General features: G+C 38.7%; 1 protein-coding gene across 1 annotated transcript in view; it reads right to left on the bottom strand.

Moving 5' to 3' along the window:
• LOC150080841 (uncharacterized) overlaps positions 1–21,531 on the bottom strand; it is an 852,072-nt gene that overhangs the window by 456,337 nt on the left and 374,204 nt on the right. The window contains exon 14 of the mRNA XM_090381010.1: positions 10,985–11,038. Coding sequence (XP_090237136.1) covers positions 10,985–11,038 — 54 coding nt within the window. The remainder of the gene's footprint in view (positions 1–10,984; positions 11,039–21,531) is intronic.

Genomic DNA, 21,531 nt, shown 5'->3' with positions numbered 1-21,531 from the left:
CCCTTATCTGTACTTGTTCCAGCAGCTCTACATCCTTCTTGAAATGAGGCCTCCAGACCTGCATACAGTACTCAAGGGTGTGGCCTGACCATTGCCTTATACAAGGGAATAATCACCTCCTTATCCCTGCTAGAAAAATTCCTGTATATCATTGACAAGACACCATGAGCTACTCTTAAAGCACATCTGCACTGCTCAGAAAATTTCATATCTGCCTGCGCAATTACCCCCAGGTCCTTTTCATTCTCTACCACTGCCAGTGTAGTACCACGGAGTTCATACGTTGCTCTAGGATTACTGTTTCCCATATGTAGTATTTTACATTTGTCAATGTTAGACTTCATTTGCCACTTCTCAGCCCATCTGCTCAATCTTTCCAGATCCTGCTGCAGCAGGAGCATCATACCGTCAGTAGTGTTCTTAACAACCCTGCCAACTTTGTATCATCTGCAAACTTGGACATTAAGCTTGATATACCATCATCAATATCATTTATAAATACAGAAAACAACAATGGACCCAACACTGAATCCTGAGGGACTCCACTAATAACATTAGTCCACGATGAGCAGTGTCTATTGGTTACCATTCTGTCTTCTCCCCCTCAACCATCCCTTTATCCATAGCAGCAATTTGCCTCCAATGCCATACTGCTCCAATTTGTGCAGCAGCATGTGCAACAGTACCAAAAGCCTTTCTAAGATCCAAATATATCATATCAAAGTTATTCCCTGCAGAGAGGTTGAGAGGATGAAGGTTGAGAAGATGAAAGAAGATAATTGTTGACATTACAGTTAAACTTCTGTAGACTGTAATTTTTAGGAAATATGTATGAAGGATGGTTGTTCTTAGAAAACAGCAGTTGAATAAATAAACGAAGAAGATGAAAAGTTGGTTCTGTGAGTTTGAAGTTGTACAGTAAATGGATGTTGGATGGTAGCGGCACATTTTTGGACTGTTCTGAAAGAGAGAGCGGAAATTATAGAAGCCCAGTTCAGAAGAACAGTGCCCATGGAAGTATCTGTAGAAAAGGCATGCAGCAGAAACAGTATGTTTATGAGACAGAGAGTGGAGAGACACTGTTAGAGATGAGTCATTAATTAATCTAACTGCCCTCTTCTGAATGGAATCTAGAAGCCTGAGAGAGGTTTTGGGGGGCACCGCCCCATATATGGAAACAATATTCCATTGTAGGGAGGATTTGTGATTTATACAGTGAACAGCTGTTTGGAAGAAAAGTAACGCCGAGAGCAAAAGAGAAAACCAAGTTTTTTCGATGCAGAGGAAGCAATATTTGTAATGTGCTTGTGCCAAAAGAGATTAGAAGTCAGAAATTCCCAAAAGAGATTAGAAGTCAGAAATTCCCAAAAGAGATATATCATCTTGCCTAGAAATGGGAATGTAACCAAAGATAGGCATAGGAGCAGAAGGATCCTTTTTGCAAGATATAAGACAGGACTGAGTTTTAGAAGGATTGAAATCAACTAAGTTGTTTTTGCTCCACTGGAGAATTATCTGGAAATCGGCATTTAAGGAATTGGTAGCGGATATTCGAGAAATTGAAGCTGATTGAGCAGGGCAAGGTTTCTCAAACTGGAAAGTGGAATGCAATGTGCTATCATCAGCAAAACTATGGACAGGATTTCCGGTCAATGGAAGAATGTCATTAATATACATGAGGAAAAGAGTGGGGGAAAGAACTGAACCTTGGGCAACACTAGCATTAGTGAGAATTTAGAAGACAGAGAGTCATCTACCAGCACTCTCAGTGAGTGGTCAGTTGTTGTTGTTGTTGTTGTTTTGGTTTTTAGGAGCATTAGCAACTAAGGCCATATTGCTCTGGGATATTCCCTGACCTTTCCACCTCCTCTGTATTTGGTGGTGACGAGCTCGAACACCGGTCTAATCAAGAAGCGTGTGCTACGCACTGCTGCTTCTTCCCACCTGGCTACGGAGGCACTGTGAGTGGTCAGAGGGAAAACTGGATAACTAATTATAAAAAACAACATTTGGGAAACCATAAGATGGAAGCTTGTTTAGAAGACCTTTATGCCAAACACGATTGAAAGCCTTTGAGACATCAAGAGCAACTGCTTATGTTTCACTGAACTTTGCCATTGAATTTTTCCATAAATGGGTAACATAAGTCAAAATATCACCAGTGGATCAACACTGAATCCATACTGGCGATCATTGATCAGACGGAAGGATTCGAGGTAGTTTAAGAGTTGGTGGTTGATTGATTTCTCCATTACTTTAGAAAAACAGAAGTAATTGCAATGGGACAATAATTCGATGGGAGGGATTTGTCACCCTTTTAGGAACTGGCTGGATATGAGCAAATTTCCAAGCAGAAGGAAAAACACCTTTGGAATAAGAAAAGTGAAAAAAGGTGGCAAAGAACAGGAGGTAAGTTCAGGAGCAAGCACATGTTTTGAGAACAAATGGAGAAATACCATTGGGACCTGGAGCTTTCTTAGCATCAAGCTTTATCAAAATCCTTCTGCCATCCTTTTGGTGGAAGACCACAGGAAGAGATGTATAAAATCTTGATTTAAATTTACTGTAAAGACTATTCATCCTACCAGGAGCTTTATGATGGTAGATATAAAGTATACAAGTTCATGGATGGGGTGCCAGTGCCAGACAAAATCAGGAATAAGGGAATTTACAATTTATGGATTTTAGGAAGCCCGCAGATGCAACCTCAATTGTAGCCAGTAGCAAAGACTCAGTATTGCTTCTTATTGATCTTCATTGATTAAGCCACCTCCAAACAAATAATTAACATTAACTTTGAAATAACTTAAAGATGAGGGTCAAATGACTTTACAGCATCATTATAAAGAAATGCATTATAAAATACTGATTCAGCAATCTTCATATGGACTTAAAGAAAACCAAATTTGAAAATAAAAAGGTAAGTAACTTTACATGATAACACTTATGCAGCTTTCTATTCTGTTCTCTTATAACTATAGACTATCTCCACATCTATGGTTATAAGAGAACAGAATAGAAAAAAAGGCTATCTCCATAACAGAAATCACAATGACTGAACAATTCACAAACTGAAGAGACAAATCACAGGGAAATGAGCCAAGAATCTCTTGGTTAATAGCCACACTTTAAATAATGACATTTGTGCTGAACTTAAGTCAATTAGACCTAACTACCAGAGCATCTAGAGATTAAAATTAAGTTTGAAGATTGCAGTGACCCTCTCCTCAGACAGATTCATATTAAGAAAATCATTATGGGAGTAGAAACCAGTTTGACAGAATTAACCAAACAAATGCAACTGGAGCACATTTCAAAATAGTGAACCTATTGTGATTAGCAAAAAAAAAATTAGAGACAATTCAAAGAAATAGACAGATTCCACAAGGTCTTAAGGAGCTACATAATAACCTTAAATTAACAGTCCCTGCAGATAAAGGCCAGTTGTCATAGACAAGGAAGACTACAGGAAAAAAGCTCTAGAACATCTTACTGGCAACATGACATATAAAGCCATTCAACCATCACCTTTAAATTATTTCAAGGATTGGGTTAATTCTTTGCTTAGGAGATGGCTTAATCAAAGAAAGAAAGACCAATAATAAGCAATACTGAAGAATGCATTCTACTGGTTGCAATGGGATCACTTCTCCAGGCTTCCTAAAATCCATAAATGAGAAATTCCCTTGTACCCAATCATATCTGGCATCGGCACTCCATCCACAAACTTGCATACTCTATATATACCATCCTAAAACCCCTGGTAGGAAGAATAATAAATTCACATTGAGATTTTATACAATGTTTGAGAAACTGGAACATCAACAAATAGTATCTTCTGGTCTCTTATTGTGTTACCTCCTTATATACCCATATCTCTATAATTTGAACTTTGGAATGTCCATTGATAACCAGAGAGTGATAAACTTTGAATGATATGCCTAAACTTGCTATTGCAGATATTTGGAAAGCATTACACATGTGCTTAAATAATTCTAAATTTATCTTTGAAAACACCATGTATAAATAGTCCCTTGGCTTAACCACGGACTCTACCATTAGTTCTCATGTGGTAAACCTTGTAGAGGATCTGAATCCAATACTTCTAAATTTCTCCTTTCCCATCATCTTATGCAGGAAATATATTGATGATATATTTACCTATTGTGACTCTATTGTCAGGGAAACGGGGAACATGCTTTGTAAAAAGGATAGGTGGAACAGGACCAAGGTATGTCTGACAGGGGCAAAGGTTGATGACGTTGTAGAGCAGATATCATATAGCTGTACACGTTGGCACTAATGATATTAAGAGTAGGAAATCGGCAGAATTACTTAACAAATACAAGTCACTGTTGAAAAAAACCCGTGAATTAGGGTTGAATTTGAAAGTGTCTGCAATTCTGCCCAGACATGATAGGAGGGAGTATATGATGAGAGCCTTGTCGATCAATTCAGCCCTGAAAAGATTGTGCAAGGCTCAAGGGGTAGATTTTTTTTCAGCCTGGACTGTACTTGTTAACAGGAGAGACTGCTTCTACAGTGATGGGATACACTTAAATAGAAAGGGTGCAAGAATATTTGCTGATGCTATCGGGGCAGTGTTAGTTGGGTTGGAAAACTGCTAGCTTGGGGGGATACAAGGACTAATAGATTAACAGTAGCCACTGGCAGAGGTGAAAGTGATTCTTGCACTGCTTCTATTGTAATGAGCAGCAGCCTGGAAAACATGATGCAGGGTATTTCGGAGACTGCTGGGAGTCACTGCGGTACAAGTAAACACATGGGTTGTGTTAGGGTAGCTAAGAATAGGAACAGGTGCATGTATACTTGCGTGTACACCAATGCTAGGAGTTTAGTAAATAAATTTGATGAATTGCTCAAAACATCAAAGGTAGATATTGTTGGGATATCAGATGTCACACAGATATAAGGAATAAAGAACTGGAACTTGGGGAGTACAATGTGTACAGAAAAGATAAACAAGATAGGAAGGGAGGAGGGGTTATGCTATTAGTTAAGAAACACATAAAATCCAAGGAAGTGAAGTCAGTCGACATCGCTGGACAGTGCAGTGCAGTGTCGAGTCAGTTTGGTGTGACATAAGCATTGGGAGATCAAAATTGAGAGTAGGAGTGTGCTATAGGCCTAATGATTCTGATGAGTATAATAAGAAACTGTACAGGGAAATAGAGTGGGCCAGTAAATCAAAGAGTCTTATAATGGGGGAGTTTAATTTCCCAGATATTGACTGGAATTTGTAGGTTGGTCACTCACACACAAGCAAGGCTTTTGTGGATTTATTGTATGATTTTTTTCTACATCAGCATGTTTGGGAGGCAACTAGAGGGAATAATACTCTTGACCTGATTAATCAGTAGTGATTCTTCATGCATTAAGAATCTGCAGATAAAGGAACCACTATGTGGCAGTGATCACAGTGTACTGAAGTGGGATTTACTCAGAGAGGTAACTACCATCAGGGGTAAAGGGGAAAGTTTTTGCTTTCGTAAAGGCGACTACGATGGTCTGAGACAGTATTTAAATTCTATACAGTGGGACCAACTGATGATGTTTCCAACAGCAAATTCAAAATGGGAAGCATTCAAAGAACTTATCTTGGAAGCTACTAGGCTTTACATACCAACTAAGAAATATTGTTCAAGATTTAGGCCTAAATGGATGTCAGGTGAACTAATGAGACATATGGCAGAGAAGAAAAATGCATGGGATACATATAAATTAACATGTGACACAGAAGCCTATGATAGATATAAGCTGGTCTGTAACCAAGTTACAAAGGAGGTTAGGCAAGTGAAGGCAGATTACGAGAAATCTTTTGCAAAGGATGCAAAGAAAAACTGCAAAGAATTCTTTACTTATGTAAACTCTAGAAGGAAGGGGATGAATCAGATAGGTCCACTTGATATCGATGGTTCAACTGTTGATGATCCTGCTCAGGTAACTAACACACTAAATGAATATTTTGCATCGACATTCACACATGAGGAGTTATTCAGCAAGGAGAATGCCAGAGGTGTACTCAACTCTGGCAGTACGCTAGATAATCTTGTAATAACTGAGAGTAAAGTGGAGGAGAAATTGTTGAAGATAAACACAAGAAAAGCACCTGGGGTGGATGGGATCTATCCAGTTATCTTAAAGGAAGCAGGAAGTAAGCAAACCCTTAACCATAATTATGAGAGCTTCCTTGGACTCAGGAGAGGTACCCATAGACTGGAGATGTGCAAATGTGACCCCAATTCACAAAGGAGGATCAAAGGCTGACAAGTAATTATAGACCTGTGAGTTTAACTTCTGTTCCAGGAAAATTAATGGAAACACTGGTTAAAGAAGCACTGCAGGATCATCTAGACAAGACTTCAGTTATAGCTCAGACACAGCATGGTTTTGTTAAGGGAAAGTCTTGCCTGACCAATTTGATTGGATACTATGATGCAGTCACAAAAAACTGGATGCAAGGAATAACTTTGATTTTATATATTTGGATCTTAGAAAAGCTTTTGATACTGTTGCACACGGAAGACTGCTGCATAAATTGGAGCAGTGTGGCACTGGAGGCAAATTGCTGCTATAGATAAAGGGATGGTTGAGGGGGAGAAGACAGAGTGGTAATCAATGGACACTGCTCATCGTGTACTAATGTTATTAGTGGAGTCCCTTAGGTTCAGTGTTGGGTCCATTGTTGTTTTTTGTACTTATAAATGATATTGATGATGGCATATCAAGCTTAATGTCCAAGTTTGCAGACGATACAAAGGTTGGCAGGGTTGTTAAGGACATTACTGATGCTATGCTGCTGCAACAGGATCTGGAAAGGTTGAGAGTTGGCAAATAAAGTTTAACATTGACAAATGTAAAGTACTACATATGGGAAACAGCAACCCCACAGCAACGTATCACTCTGTGGTACTACACTGACAGCGGTAGAGAATGAAAAGGACCTGGGGGTAATTGTGCAGGCAGATATCTGAGCAATGCAAACAGGCTGCAAGAGTAGCTCATGGTGTCTTGTCAATGATGTACAGGAAGTTTTCTAGCAGGGATAAGGTGGTGATTATTCCCTTGTATAAGGGAATAATCACCATTGGTCAATGGTCAGGCCACACCTTGAGTACTGTATACAGGTCTGGGGGGCCTCATTTCAAGAAGAATGTAGAGCTGCTGGAACAAGTACAGAGAAGGGCAACAAGATTAGTGAATGGAACAAAGGGTTGCTCTTACGAAGAAAGGCTTAAGTTTTGCAAATTACAGTGTCTGAAGACTAGGCACCGGTGAGGTGATCTGATAGAGGTGTATAAAGCCTTGAATGGTTTGAGCATGTTCTGTGCTGATGGGATTCTTCCTCTTGCTCAGAATAATCACCTGAGAGGGCATAAATTCAGATTGAGGAAAGGAAAGAGAGATGTAGGACAGATGTGTGGAAATTTGCCTTTAGCCAGCAGGTAGTTGGTTGGTGGAACAGACTTCCATCCCTTGTTGTGGAATATGATAGCCTAAATAAATTTAAGGCTCAGCTGAACAGGTATTTTGAACGAACGGAGGGGTGAAATGGAAGTGGTTTTTTTTTTTTGGCTGATGCTGCATAAGCTTGCTTTCTTGCATCATATGCCTCTGCTAATGCTAGAGGATCTTAATCCAATACTTCTCAATTTCTTCTTTCTCATCACCTTATGCAAGAGATATATTGATGATATATTTACCATTCCTCCCCCTGGACAGCATGACAGCATTCTTTACCTATCTTGACAATAAATCAGACTTCTTGAAATTCACCATCAAAATTGAGGAAACCATGCACTTTTTTTTAAATGCTATGAACAAAAGGACCACACATGTGCAAGATAATACATCAACTACACTCTTTTCAGACAGCACAGTGTTGTCTGATCATTAAGAAACAGTGTGGTCTCATTGCATTAATGAAGCAGAGAGACTAAAATTAATTGAGAGGATTAAATTAAATCTTAGTAAATGTAATTACACAGAATAAATTCTTAATTACTGGGATCTATCCTTAATACAGGACATAATTGTAGTGCTACATGGAAAATTGCTCATCCTCCCCACATACTGAGACTCACCTCACAAGTGTTGCCAGCATTTATTTCTATTCCAGAACATCTCAAGGTATAGCCAGAATCCTACAGAGTTATAACCTACAAACTATATCCCCTGCCCCCAATGACACCAATATCACCAATGAAGAGGAGAAATGTAATGGTTCATATAACCTGTAAGGATTGCACTGTGAAGTACACTGTTGAGGCAATGGTCATTAAAAGGAGAGGGACTAGCCTTAAAAAAAAAAAAAAAAAAAAAAACGACAACGTTGTAACCACGTAAATAGGCAATAAAAAACACTTAAATTGTTAATCTCGAGTATCACTTAAACTTGAAACCATTTTGTAACACCACAAGGTTATTTCCTCTCTTTTCAGATAACTCCGATAAGAATCTCCATAAGGGTAAGCGGACGCGCTAAGTAAATCTAGTAGAGCGTTGTCACCGGAGAAGCCGGTCATGCCATGAGACAACCACTGCTTTGCAATAACACTTCCGCAGTGCGAGGTTGGCCGTTCATACGTGTATGAGCATTTAGGTTACACTGCGAAGGAACTTCTAGTAGCAGAGGAGAAACACAAAGAATCAGGTAATCATCTTCACATTTTTTTAAGAACAGTAGAACCGTGGTCACATGATGAATTAAGGCGGTATTTAGAAATACATCTAAAGCCATTATCTGATGACTACGAGCCAGCAATCAATATATACAGAGTTGCTGCAGCCCCAAATTTTGGATCAAGAACATCACGAAGGAGGATAGAATCCCACTCTTTGTTAACACTCCTATTCACAGCCTACATTTCAACTACTGCAGTTACATCTGGGCTACAACCAGCGATAAATTTAATTTTTCAAATCCTTTCATGCAAGAACATCGCCACATATCGTTACCTGCAACATTTGCACGAGGAATTGGCTCAACGAAGAACTCCGAAACGAACTGTGGACACACTTCCTAACATCAATATCCAGTTGGTCAAGGATACCATATCAGCATACAACGCCAACAAGATCATTTATCTGTACGGCAACTCTGGTTTTGGCAAGAAGCCTTTAGAAGGTAATTCTCATTGAGAATTACCTTCTACGAACAGATCCTAACAAGGAGCAGCCGACAACATTCATTTGTCATCTAGAGAGCCAATTAAAAGTCCATTGTGATGATATTAAGAATTTCAATTTTGCCCAATCAGTGGTAGCCACACATTACTGACAGGAAGGCCATAACTTCATGCCAAGTGAAGCTCACATAATAAATTATGCCTGCAGCTTTAATATCTGCTGCTTTTTGGAGTCTGCATACATCAGCACCACTTGGGCTTTGATTAATAGGAACCACAGTACACATTTTTGCTCCCCATTTGAGCCTTTAGTGTTACATGAAAAGGAAACCTCTCCATTCCTTTTTCTTTGCTTCTCTCTCTCTCCTTCTCCTACAACCTAGACCACTTTGTCTGACACCACTTCTTTCTTCGATGACATTCTTTCACACACATGATTAACTATTCACACATACCCTGTATTTAAGCCACCACTAACCACTCTTACTTTAGATGATAAGGGCTGTGTACAGTGGCCAAAAGCTGCTGTAAATTTATCAACTAGCCATTTTTTGACTTGTGTTTGAGAATTGCCAATGATGACTTTACAACTTGTGACAAGTGGAAGTGTTTTCCTCACAGCTCCTTCTTTTAAGTTTGGAAATTAAAAAAATTGCAGGGTGCAAGGTCAGGGCTGCAGGGTGGATAAGGAACACATTTGACATTAATTCTGGCTAAGCACTCAATGACAGTATGAGCAACGTGAATACCATGTGTGCTTCCTACTTATATTCTCAACATCTCTATCAGTTGCCTTAATGTTATACAACCATCTTCTCTCACAATTACAGAACCAGTCTTTATAGTTTCTGTGGTTGGAACTCCAGAACTTCTGATTTTTGCAATGGAATTACATCCATCTTTAAACATTCTAAACCACCTGCGAGCTGGGCTATATGGACGTGTAGTTTCACCATAAGCCACTTTTGACATTTCATACAATTCAGCTGATATTTTCTTGAGACGGAAACAAAATTTGAGAGCAGTGTACAACAGTACACTGCTCTCAAATTTTGATGAAAATTCCTACATCACGTGTCATGTCCATTGTTATGTAGATGAAACTGAACAGGCATAAACTTGTCTGACCGCCAAGATCACACTACGTGCACTAATTGACTGTGCAATTGCTGTGATGCAGCTTGGTTTGGTCTCAAATTCCGCAGCTCAGCTAGAAACAGCAAGCAGTATAGCTTAACCAGTGACTCCATTATTTTCCTGGAACAGAAGTTAGACTAACAAGTCTTTAATTACTCATGTCACCCTTTGATCCCCTTTTGTGAATTGGAGACACATTTGCATACCTCCAGTCCATGGGGATCTCCCATGAGTCTAAGGAAGCTCTCATAATTATGGCTAAGGGTTTGCTTACTTCCTTTAGTATAACTAGATAGATTCCATCTGCCCCAGGTGCCTTTTTTATGTTTAACTTAAACAATTTCTCCTCCACTTTGCTCTCAGTTATTACAAAATCACTTAGCTCCTTGTTAGAGTTTGACAAACTTCTGGCATTCTCCTCCTTGAATAACTCCTCATGTGCGAATGTAGATGCAAAATACTCATTCAGTTTATCAGCTACTTGAGCAGGATCATCAATAGTCAAACCATCTATGTTAAGTGGACCAATCTAATTCTTCTCCTTCCTTCTAGAGTTTACATAAGTAAAGAACTCTTTATATAATATACAGTATATAATTTTATATAATATATACAATTATAATTCCTACATCAATCAGCCTTCATCATATTTTATATTATAATATTAATGCTTTCAACAATACACTTATTACACTTACCTGTGGCCCTTGAACACCTTGCCTGCCATGTCTTCCATGTTCACCTGCAAATCCCTGCATATTTAAATGAAAGTATGAAGGTTAAATGAAAGTTATCATTGCAATTAAAGAAAATATTTGAAATTTTACTTCAGTCACTAATTGGCTGAAGTAAATAAAACACACAATAATCAATGTGCTTAAATGTATTCCCCATAAATATTGAAACACTTTTCCCACTGTGCCACAAGTCACTTGGTTATCATCTCATAAAATTATCTTCGCTGCAGGAGGGAGAGAGGCTGAAGTGCTTCCTGCATATTATCATGAGATGAGACCTAAAGCATTACCCTTTCAGTGAATTTTTGAGTCAAAAAACTTGAATTCTTTCAGCAGAGGTGAAGCGCTTTCATTGCAAACCTGATACTTGCTTTCTGACTGTAAATGATCACACCACCACTCATCACTAGTTACAATACTGTTGAGTAATGAGTTTCCTTTCTTATTGAACCATCTCAAATGTTCCAATGCAAAAGCCTCTTGAGCCTCCTTTTGTTTGCTTATTTCACAGATTGCAAGGCATTCAAGGGTATCATATAAGGAAGACAGTCTCTGATGATGGTATGGACAGATTGATGGCAAACTCTGTTTGCAATATCATAATGGAAGCATTCAAAGAAGAAACAGCAAACAGTTATTCACTGTTACACCTGCTATCACAAATAGCATCATTAACCCACTACAAGAATGAGAATATTTTTAAGGATATAATGTGATTGACCACACCAATTACCATCCACAGCGAGGTACATCTTTCATCGTGGTATATCGATTGCCTCAACCACTGCTCATCTTAGTTGTCCTAATAATTTACTCTAGAATTACATTCATGTCAAAGGTGGTACTTGTGAATATATCTGATTGATATTCCCTGTAAAAAACTTACTAATTTGGAATCTCCTTTTTTTGATCTTGTCTGGTTTAAAATCTCCCCACTGCATCCTGTCAAATTCTTCTGTTGCCTCAATTGTTTCCCAACTCCACTAATCATTGGAGCTCTTTGACTTTCTCTCTTTGAAACTCAACTTTCCTAGCATTGATATAATTTTCCATGGCGATTTTAATGTTTACAACTCTAGCTGGTTTCAGTTTTCTAAAGGTATTAAAACTGGAACATTCCATCCAGGTCTAATATCATTCTATTTCCATGGACCGAGCTGATTGAGATGCTTAGACTTTTGCAATTACTAATGACCTCACACAGACAGCTCATTTATCTACTAGAATACCAGACAATCCTCACCACATGCTCTTGATCTTTTTCTCACAAACAATCTGCCAAAGTAGGTGGCAAAGGAGAATAGTCTTCTAGGTGCCTCAAATCACAACTTGGTGATGGTCAGTTCCCCAATAGAGCCTTTCTCACATGATCATCTCATTCTCATATTTCTTTTGCATTACAATAATCAAAATGGGATGATAAGCAAGATTTCTATTGTTTGTTTTGTTTGTAGTTTTTGGCACAAAAGCTGCTTCAGCTATTGTGCCTGTTCCAGTTTTGTTATTTCAGAAGATTTCTATTCTTCTTTTAATTAGTTGGATTACTGTTTCAAATCATCTGATGTCAATGCTTGCTCAGATCATGTTAGTGAAATTATTCTTATAGGAATTAAATAATTTATTCCACACTCCACCTTAATCTTGTTGTTTATCAAAACTATGGTTTTCCAACAAATGTAATAGGGCTGTTCAAAAGAAAATAATATCACATTGCAATTAACTTACATCTAAATTTCCAGGTTCTTATCTGCCTACACTAAAGCTTGCAACAATTGTAAAGCAGTTATATCAATCCAAACTAGATTCTGAACAGGCTAGAAAGCTTGCTTCCTCTTCAAACAGTAGTCGAGTGTTAGCATTAGCATTAGTAGAGGCATTTGATGCAAGAAAGCAAGCTTATGCAGCATCAGCCAAAAAAAAAAAAAAAAACCCACTTCCACTTCACCCCTCTGTTCGTTCAAAATACCTGTCCAGCTGAGCCTTAAACTTATTTAGGCTATCAACCTCCACTACAAGGGATGGAAGTCTGTTCCACCAACCAACCACCCGCTGGCTAAAGGCAAATTTCCGCACGTCTATCCTACATCTGTCTTTCCTCAATTTGAATTTATGCCCTCTCAGGTGATTTTTCTGAGCTAGAGGAAGAATCCCATCAGCATTGAGCATGCTCAAACTATTCAAGGCTTTATACACCTCTATCAGATCACCTCGCTGGTGCCTGGTCTCCAGAAACTGTAATTTGCAAAACTTAAGCCTTTCTTCGTAAGAGCACCCCTTTGTTCCATTCAATAATCTTGTTGCCCTTCTCTGTACTCGTTCCAGCAGCTCTACATCCTTCTTGAAATGAGGCCTCCAGACCTGTATACAGTACTCTAGGTGTGGCCTGACCATTGCCTTATACAAGGGAATAATCACTTCCTTATCCCTGCTGGAAAAATTCCTGTATATCATTGACAATACTCCATGAGCTACTCTTGCAGCCCATCTGCACTGCTCAGAGAACTTCATATCTGCCTGCACAACCACCCCCAAGTCCCTTTCATTCTCTACCACTGTCAGTGTAGTACCACAGAGTGATACGTTGCTCTGGGGTTGCTGTTTCCCATGTGTAGCACTTTACATTGTCAATGTTAAACTTCATTTGCCACCTCTCAGCCCATCTGCTCAACCTTTCCAGATCCTGTTGCAGTAGCATAGTGTCAGTAGTGTCCTTGACAACCCTGCCAACCTTTGTATCGTCTGCAAACTTGGACATTAAGCTTGATATACCATCATCAATATCATTTATAAATACAGAAAACAATAATGGACCCAACACTGAGCCGTGAGGGACTCCACTAATAACATTAGTCCACGATTTTGCTTATCTTTGTCCCATTATATCAATCCTCATTACATTTCTCAAAAATGAGTCTACTGCTCCTATGCTCATATTTGATCAGATCATACTCAGATTTCCAGACAAGATCACATATCTCTATTAATGATTACCATGACTTCTAATGTCTCTCTTGGCACAAGTACATCACAAATATTTCTTCCTCTGCATCTAAAAAACTGGGTTTTTCTTTTTCACCCTTTGTTTTGCTTTTTCTTCTAAACAGCTACTTACTCTGTACAAATTTCAAACCTGTCCTATCATGAAATATTGTTCCCACACCTGGGATGGTACCCACAAAACCTCTCTCAGACTTTTAGACTCCATTCAAAAGAGGACATTCAGGTTATTAATGACCAATCTTTTACAAAGTTTTTCCACTCTCTATCTCTTAGATATTCTGCTGCCTACCTTTTCTATAGACACTTCCGTGGTCTCTATCCTTTGGAATCTCTAATTTCCTCACTCCCTTCCAAACCAATCCATACACATGTGGCAACCAGTAAGCATCCATATACTGTCTGACTTCAAACTCGCAGAACCAGCTTTTCTTCTTCCTCGTTTTACCCCTTCAATTTCTGTTTTCTGGAATAACCTTCCTTTGTGTGGATTTCCTGAAAATTATAATGTACAGAAATTCAAAGTCTAATGTTAACAAGTTATCTTCAGTTTTCTCAACTTTCAACCCATGCTCAACACTAAGTAATATAGGTTCTAATACCTTTCCTGACTGGGGTTTCATAAAGCAAAAAAAAAAAATCCTGTACATCAAAGACATTCAATGGTCATAATAAGCTGCAGACATATGTCTATGAATGGCTCTATCACTCACCCCTTCTGTTGTCAAGAAATGCATGAATCCTCACTGCTCTTTGCATGCTTCCATCATACCTTACCTTAGATGGTAGCTAATTCCATGGTCTGCAAAAAAGCAAGTTTCTCACAAATATCATGAGATACTTGTGTTCCAATGTCACAATGCACTGTGACTCTGGAGCTGCTAGCAACATAAACTAACACTCACATCATTCACAATTCACGTTTGTAGTAATTAAGCCCATTTTCATTGGTTTGATCCAAATAATATTGACTGAAATATACAAAGGGTTAATTACTAAACAAGGTTATACATGTACTGTAGCAAGATACCCAACAGTTTGATGATTTTATTCTTACATGATTTCATCCTTTGACTTTCTAAATAAAATAATACTTAAACCTCAATACTAGATGTTTTTTTATTCTGTGACATATCTATTTGTTTTTCACATATGAAATAAAAGATCTGCATCTAGTTGCAAACAGGAATGTGAAAAAGATATACTGGTGCCAAAAAGCATCCATTATTTTTTCTGTTTTTTATTTTTTTATCTTTAAAATATAACTGCAAAACCTTTCACAAAATTTGATGTTCATATATAACTTAACATGATAAATCTGAATAATATCAAAAAATTATTTTATAGTCAGAACTGAAAAATCAGAAAGGCTAAAGAAGTGCAACCCACAACAGTACCACTTACATTTAATCAAACACATAACATAGCATGCAGCTAAGTATGTTTTTTATTTCTATAGAATGACATTAATTTCTGGGAATTCTGAATGATGGCTATGAGGAAAATATCAACAGGATAGTCATAAGGTGAAGTGATGGGTTGCATTTTTGTTGCACAACTGTTTTTGTTTCTAACAGTAAATTTCCAACAAAGCAAGAACTGAATTCTCAGTAGACACGAGAACAATGGTTTCAATGCAAATGCTATACATAATGTTTCAGGAAAGGGAACCTAAAATAAGAACTGTACAATGTTTGTATTTTCTTAATCTCTTCTAGCAGGCAAGAGTGATGAATTTATGTATCTCAAGGGCTCAAATCTAGTGAGTATGGGCTTGGCACACCCAGGGTCCTGAGCTGGATATCATCATTCTTCTCTTTCTTGGTGATTCCCTTGTACTTCTCTCTCTCTCTCTCTCTCTCTCTCTCTCTCTCTCTCTCAGGGTAACTTGGAAATTTTTTTTAGCCAGTGCAGCATAAGTCTCAGGCTTCCTTGCACATATGGCTAGTAATAATAATAATCTCGGAAGCCAAGACCAAATCAACATTCTTTTTTAAGGAGGAGTCAAAATTCAGTCTTCAAACTGATTTGTAATATTCTCTCATCTAGAGAGACAAAAAAAAATTGGGAACACTCTCTAGTGTCAGGAAGGTTCGGGGACACGGTTCTTGAGCCTTGTGAGACTTTTCAGAGGTGTCATAAGCCTTGAATTCATTTTCAGGGACAACAATGCCCTTCCAGAGCTCAGCTAGTCAATGAATTCCTTCAAAGTTCAGATATTTTTTAAATGGAGTGACCAGCCATATCTCCAGAACCAAATATGAGTGAATATGTATGCAATGTTATAGAGCTAAACTGAAACAGATAAGGCCTCCTACCATGTGCTAAAGTCTGCTCTTTTAAATAGTAGAATTGAATAGTAGAATTCAACTTCTTATCAACAGTCTTATAAACAACATAAGAATTCACTCTGTGTGTTGTTTGGCTGTTGGGATGATCATACTCCTTATTAAATGACTGGACATGTCTCTCCTCAGTTCTGGATAGTTATCCCATGATTATTTTTCCTGAAAACAGAAGCATATTTCTTTTTTTCACAGTCTTATAATAACACTATTCCACAAATATCTGACAGAATTCCAACCAAGCACGTAATGTCCTTGTTATTTAAGATTTTATGGTTGTAACCTAACTTTTGAATGCTAGCATATAATCATTTAAAGAAAAAACAAAAGAAATACTTAATAATAGTAGTTAAATATATAAAAGTAGATAAAGTTTTGACTCCAAAAAAAAGGAAAAAATGAGGTTTACTTTTACAATATATATTAAATTGTGAGTAGAAAAAATAAATCCAAATTTATAGGGAAATCATCTCACTCACTGATGAAAAAAAAAACAAAAAAAAAAAAAAAAAAAAACACAATATGCGACAATTTGCATATTGCTACAATAAGCAATTTACAAAGCAGCAAAACAACCATATTCCTTTTCACCTATAGATTCAGCATAACTATATGGACAGAATCATCCAAATTGATACGAAGTGCATCACCTGCAAGGTAACACAAGTGATGGCTTCTTTCACAGGAATAGCAAATAACTCATTATAGTGATGTAGCATTTTTTTTTTTGTAAACCTCAAACACGAGAGGTATTAGAACCTATAGTACTTAGTACCATGCTTGGATTGGAGGGTCAGAAGATGAAAGAAGATATTTGTTGACATTGGACTTGAACTTCTGTAAACTGTAATTTTCAGGAAATACGTATGAAGGAAGGTTGTTCCAGAAAATGGCAGTTGAATGAATAAATGAGTAAGATGAAAAGTTGGTTCTGTGAGTTTGAAGTTGAAGAGTAAATGGATGTTGGCTGGTGGCGGTACAAATTCGGACTGTTTTGAAAGAGAGAGCGGGAATTATAGAAGCCAATTCAGTAGAACAGTGCCCATGGAAGTATCTGTAGAAGAGGCATGCAGCAGAAACAGTATGTCTATGAGATGGCGAGACAGAGAGAGAGAGAGAGAGAGAGAGAGAGAGAGAGAGAGAGAGAGAGAGATGAGTCATTAATTAACCTAACTGCCCTCTTCTGAATGGAATCAAGAAGCCTGAGAGAGGTTTTGGGGGGCACCACCGCAGATGGGGGAACAATATTGCATAGAAGGGCGGATGTGCGATTTATACAGTTTGTATTTTGGTTTTTAAGAGCATTAGCAACTAAGGCCATATTGCTCCAGGAAATGCGGTGGTCATTCCTTGACCTTTCCGCATCCTCCGTATTTGGTGGTGACGGGCTCGAACCCCGGTCTAATCAAGAAACGTGTGCTAAGCACTCCTGCTCCTTCCCACCTGGCTACGGAGGCGCCTTTTATACAGAGTGAGCAGCTGTTTGGAAGAAAAGTAATGCCGAGAGCGAAAGAGAAAATCAAGTTTTTTAGATGCAGAGGAAGCAATATTTGTAATGTGCTTGTGCCAAGAGAGATTAGAAGTCAGGGTAATCCCCAAAAGAGAGATATCATTTTGCCTAGAAATTGGAGTGTCACTAAAGATAAGCATAGGAGCAGAAGAATCCTTTTTGCGAGATATAAGACAAGACTGAGTTTTAGAAGGGTTGAAATCAACTAAGTTGTCTTTTCCCCACTGGAGAATTACCTTAGATTTTCGAGAAGTTGAAGCTGATTGAGCAGGGCACGGTTTCTCAAAATGGAAAGTAGAATGTAATGTGCTATCATCGGCAAAACTATGGATAGGATTTCCAGTCAATGGAAGAAGATCATTAATATACAAGAGGAAAAGAGTGGGGGAAAGAACTGAACCTTGGGGGACACCAGCATTAGTGGAGAAGTTAGAAGACAGAGAGCTATCTACCATCACCCTCAGTGAGCGATCAGAGAGAAAACTGGATAACCAATTACCAAAAACTAAAAACAAGCTTCCATCTTGGCAAACCATAAGATGGAAGCTTGTTTAGAAGACTGCCAAACACGATCGAAAGCCTTTGAGATGTCAAGAGCAACTACATGTGTTTCGCCGAACCTTTCCATTGAATTTGTCCATAAGTGGGTAACATAAGCCAGAATGTCAACAGTGGATCGACACTGACGGAAGGTTTCTAGGTAGTTTAAGAGTTGGCGGTTAATTGATTTCTCCATTACTTTAGAAAGAGTAGAAGTAATTGCAATGGGTTTGGAATAAGAAAGTGAAAAAAGGTGGAAAAGAATAGGAGTAAGTTCAGGAGCACAGGTTTTGAGAACAAGTGGAGAAATACCATCGGGACCTGGAGCTTTCTTATCATCAAGATTCGTCAAAATCCTTCTGACATCCTCTTGATGGAAGACCACAGGAGGCATTGAATGGAGTGTGTTGGGAATGATGGGAGGTGTTTTACCAAGATCATTAATATATGAGTTGGAAGAAAAATGGGATGCTAGCAAGTAAACTTTATCCTTGGCTGAAGTGACAACAGAACCATCTGGTTTGAACAGAGGTGGGGGCAGAGATGGGCAAAAGTTGTGGCCAATAGCTTTGGCAAGAGAGCAGAACGCTTGGTACTGTTAGGACAAGAAGCAAGTTTTCTACTCTTAGCCTGTTCAAACTGTAGTTTTCACTGATTAATAACTGCTTTACAATTGTTGCGAGCGTTGGTGTAGGCAGAAAATGAAACTGCAGTATTAGAAAAAAGCCAATTATGATATAGCATTAGCATTAGTAGAGGCATTTGATGCAAGAAAGCAAAGCTTATGTAGCATCATCCAAAAAAAACCCACTTCCACTTCACCCCTCTGTTCGTTCGAAATACCTGTCCAGCTGAGCCTTAAACTTATTTAAGCTATCAACTTCCACGACAAGGGATGGAAGTCTGTTCCACCAACCAACCACCCGCTGGCTAAAGACAAATTTCCACACGTCTATCCTAGATCTGTCTTTCCTCAATTTGAATTTATGCCCTCTCAGGGGATTATTCTGAGCAAGAGGAAGAATCCTATCAGCATTGAGCATGCTCAAACCATTCAAGGCTTTATACACCTCTATCAGATCACCTAGCTGGTGCATAGTCTCCAGACACTGTAATTTGCAAAACTTAAGCCTTTCTTCATAAGAGTGCCACTTTGTTCCATTCACTAATCTTGTTGCCCTTCTCTGTACTTGTTCCAGCATCTCTACATCCTTCTTGAAATGAGGCCTCCGGACCTGTATACAGTACTCTAGGTGTGGCCTGACCATTGCCTTATACAAGGGAATAATCACCTCCTTATCCCTGCTAGAAAAAATCCTACATATCATTGACAATATAGCATTAGTATTAGTAGAGGCATTTTGATGCAAGAAAGCAAGCTTATGCAGCATCAGCCAAAAAACAAAATAAATAAATAAATAAAAAATAACCACTTCCACTTCACCCCTCGGTTCGTTCGAAATACCTGTCCAGCTGAGCCTTAAACTTATTTAGGCTATTAACTTCCACGACAAGGGATGGAAGTCTATTCCACCAACCAACCACACGCTGGCAAAAGGCAAATTTCCTCACGTCTATCCAACATCTGTCTTTTCTCAATTTGAATTTATGCCCTCTCAGGTGATTATTCTGAGCAAGAGAAAGAATCCCATCAGCACTGAGCATACTCAAACCATTCAAGGCTTTATACACCTCTATCAGATCACCTCGCTGATGTCAAGTCCCAAGACACTGTAATTTGCAAAACTTAAGCCTTTCTTTGTAAGAGCACCCCTTTCTTCCATTCACTAATCTTGTTGCCCTTCTCTGTACTCGTTCCACATCTCTACATCCTTCTTGAAATGAGGCCTCCAGACCTGTATACAGTACTCTAGGTGTGGTCTGACCATTGCCTTATACAAGGGAATAATCACCTCCTTATCCCTGCTAGAAAAATTCCTATATATCATTGACAATACACCATGAGCTACTCTTGCAGCCCATCTGCACTGCTCAGAAAACTTCATATCTGCCTGCACAACCAACCCCCAGGTCCCTTTCATTCTCTACCACTGTCAGTGTAGTACCACAGAGTTGATACATTGCTCTGGGGTTGCTGTTTCCCCATATGTAGTACTTTACATTTGTCAATATTAAACTTCATTTGCCACCTCTCAGCCCATCTGCTCAACCTTTCCAGATCCTGTTGCAGCAGCATAGTGTCAGTAGTGTCCTTGACAATCCTGCCAACCTTCGTATCGTCTGCAAACTTGGACATTAAGCTTGATATACCATCATCAATGTCATTTATAAATACAGAAAACAATAATGGACCCAATACTGAACCCTGAGGGACTCCACTAATAACATTAGTCCACGATGAGCAGTGTCCATTGATTACCACTCTGTCTTCTCCCCCTCAACTACCCCTTTATCCATAGCAGCAATTTGCCTCCAATGCCACACTGCTCCAATTTGTGCAGCAGTCTTCCATGTGCAACAGTATCAAAAGCCTTTCTAAGATCCAAGTATATAATACAAAGTTATTCCCTGCATCCAGTTCTTTTGTGAATGCATCATAGTATCCAATCAAATTGGTCAGGCAAGACTTCCCCTTAACAAAACCATGCTGTGTCTGAGCTATAACTGAAGTCTTGTCTAGATGATCCTGCAGTGCTTCTTTAACCAGTGCCTCCATTAATTTTCCAGGAATAGAAGTTAAACTAACAGGTCTATAATTACTTGTGTCACCCTTTGATCCTCCTTTGTGAATTGGGGTCACATTTGCACATCTGCAGTCCATGGCTACTTCCCCTGAGTCCAAGGAAGCTCTCATAATTATGGCTAAGGGTTTGCTTACTTCCTTTAATATAACTGGACAGATCCCATCCACCCCAGGTGCCTTTCTTGTATTTATCTTCAATAATTTCTCCTCCACTTTACTCTCAGTTATTACAAGATTCTCTAGCTTACTGCCAGAGTTGGATACACCTCTGGCATTCCCCTCGCTGAATAACTCCTCATGTGTGTGAATGTCGATGCAAAATATTCATTCAGTTTGTTAGTTACCTGAGCAGGATCATCAACAGTTGACCCATCAATATTATGTGGACCAATCTGATTCATCCCCTTCCTTC

This window comes from Mastigoproctus giganteus, chromosome 9, assembly GCF_048544385.1.
Source record: "Mastigoproctus giganteus isolate SK-2022 chromosome 9, ASM4854438v1, whole genome shotgun sequence".
NCBI lineage: Eukaryota > Metazoa > Arthropoda > Arachnida > Uropygi > Thelyphonidae > Mastigoproctus > Mastigoproctus giganteus.
This window is presented reverse-complemented; position numbering and strand designations above follow the sequence as displayed.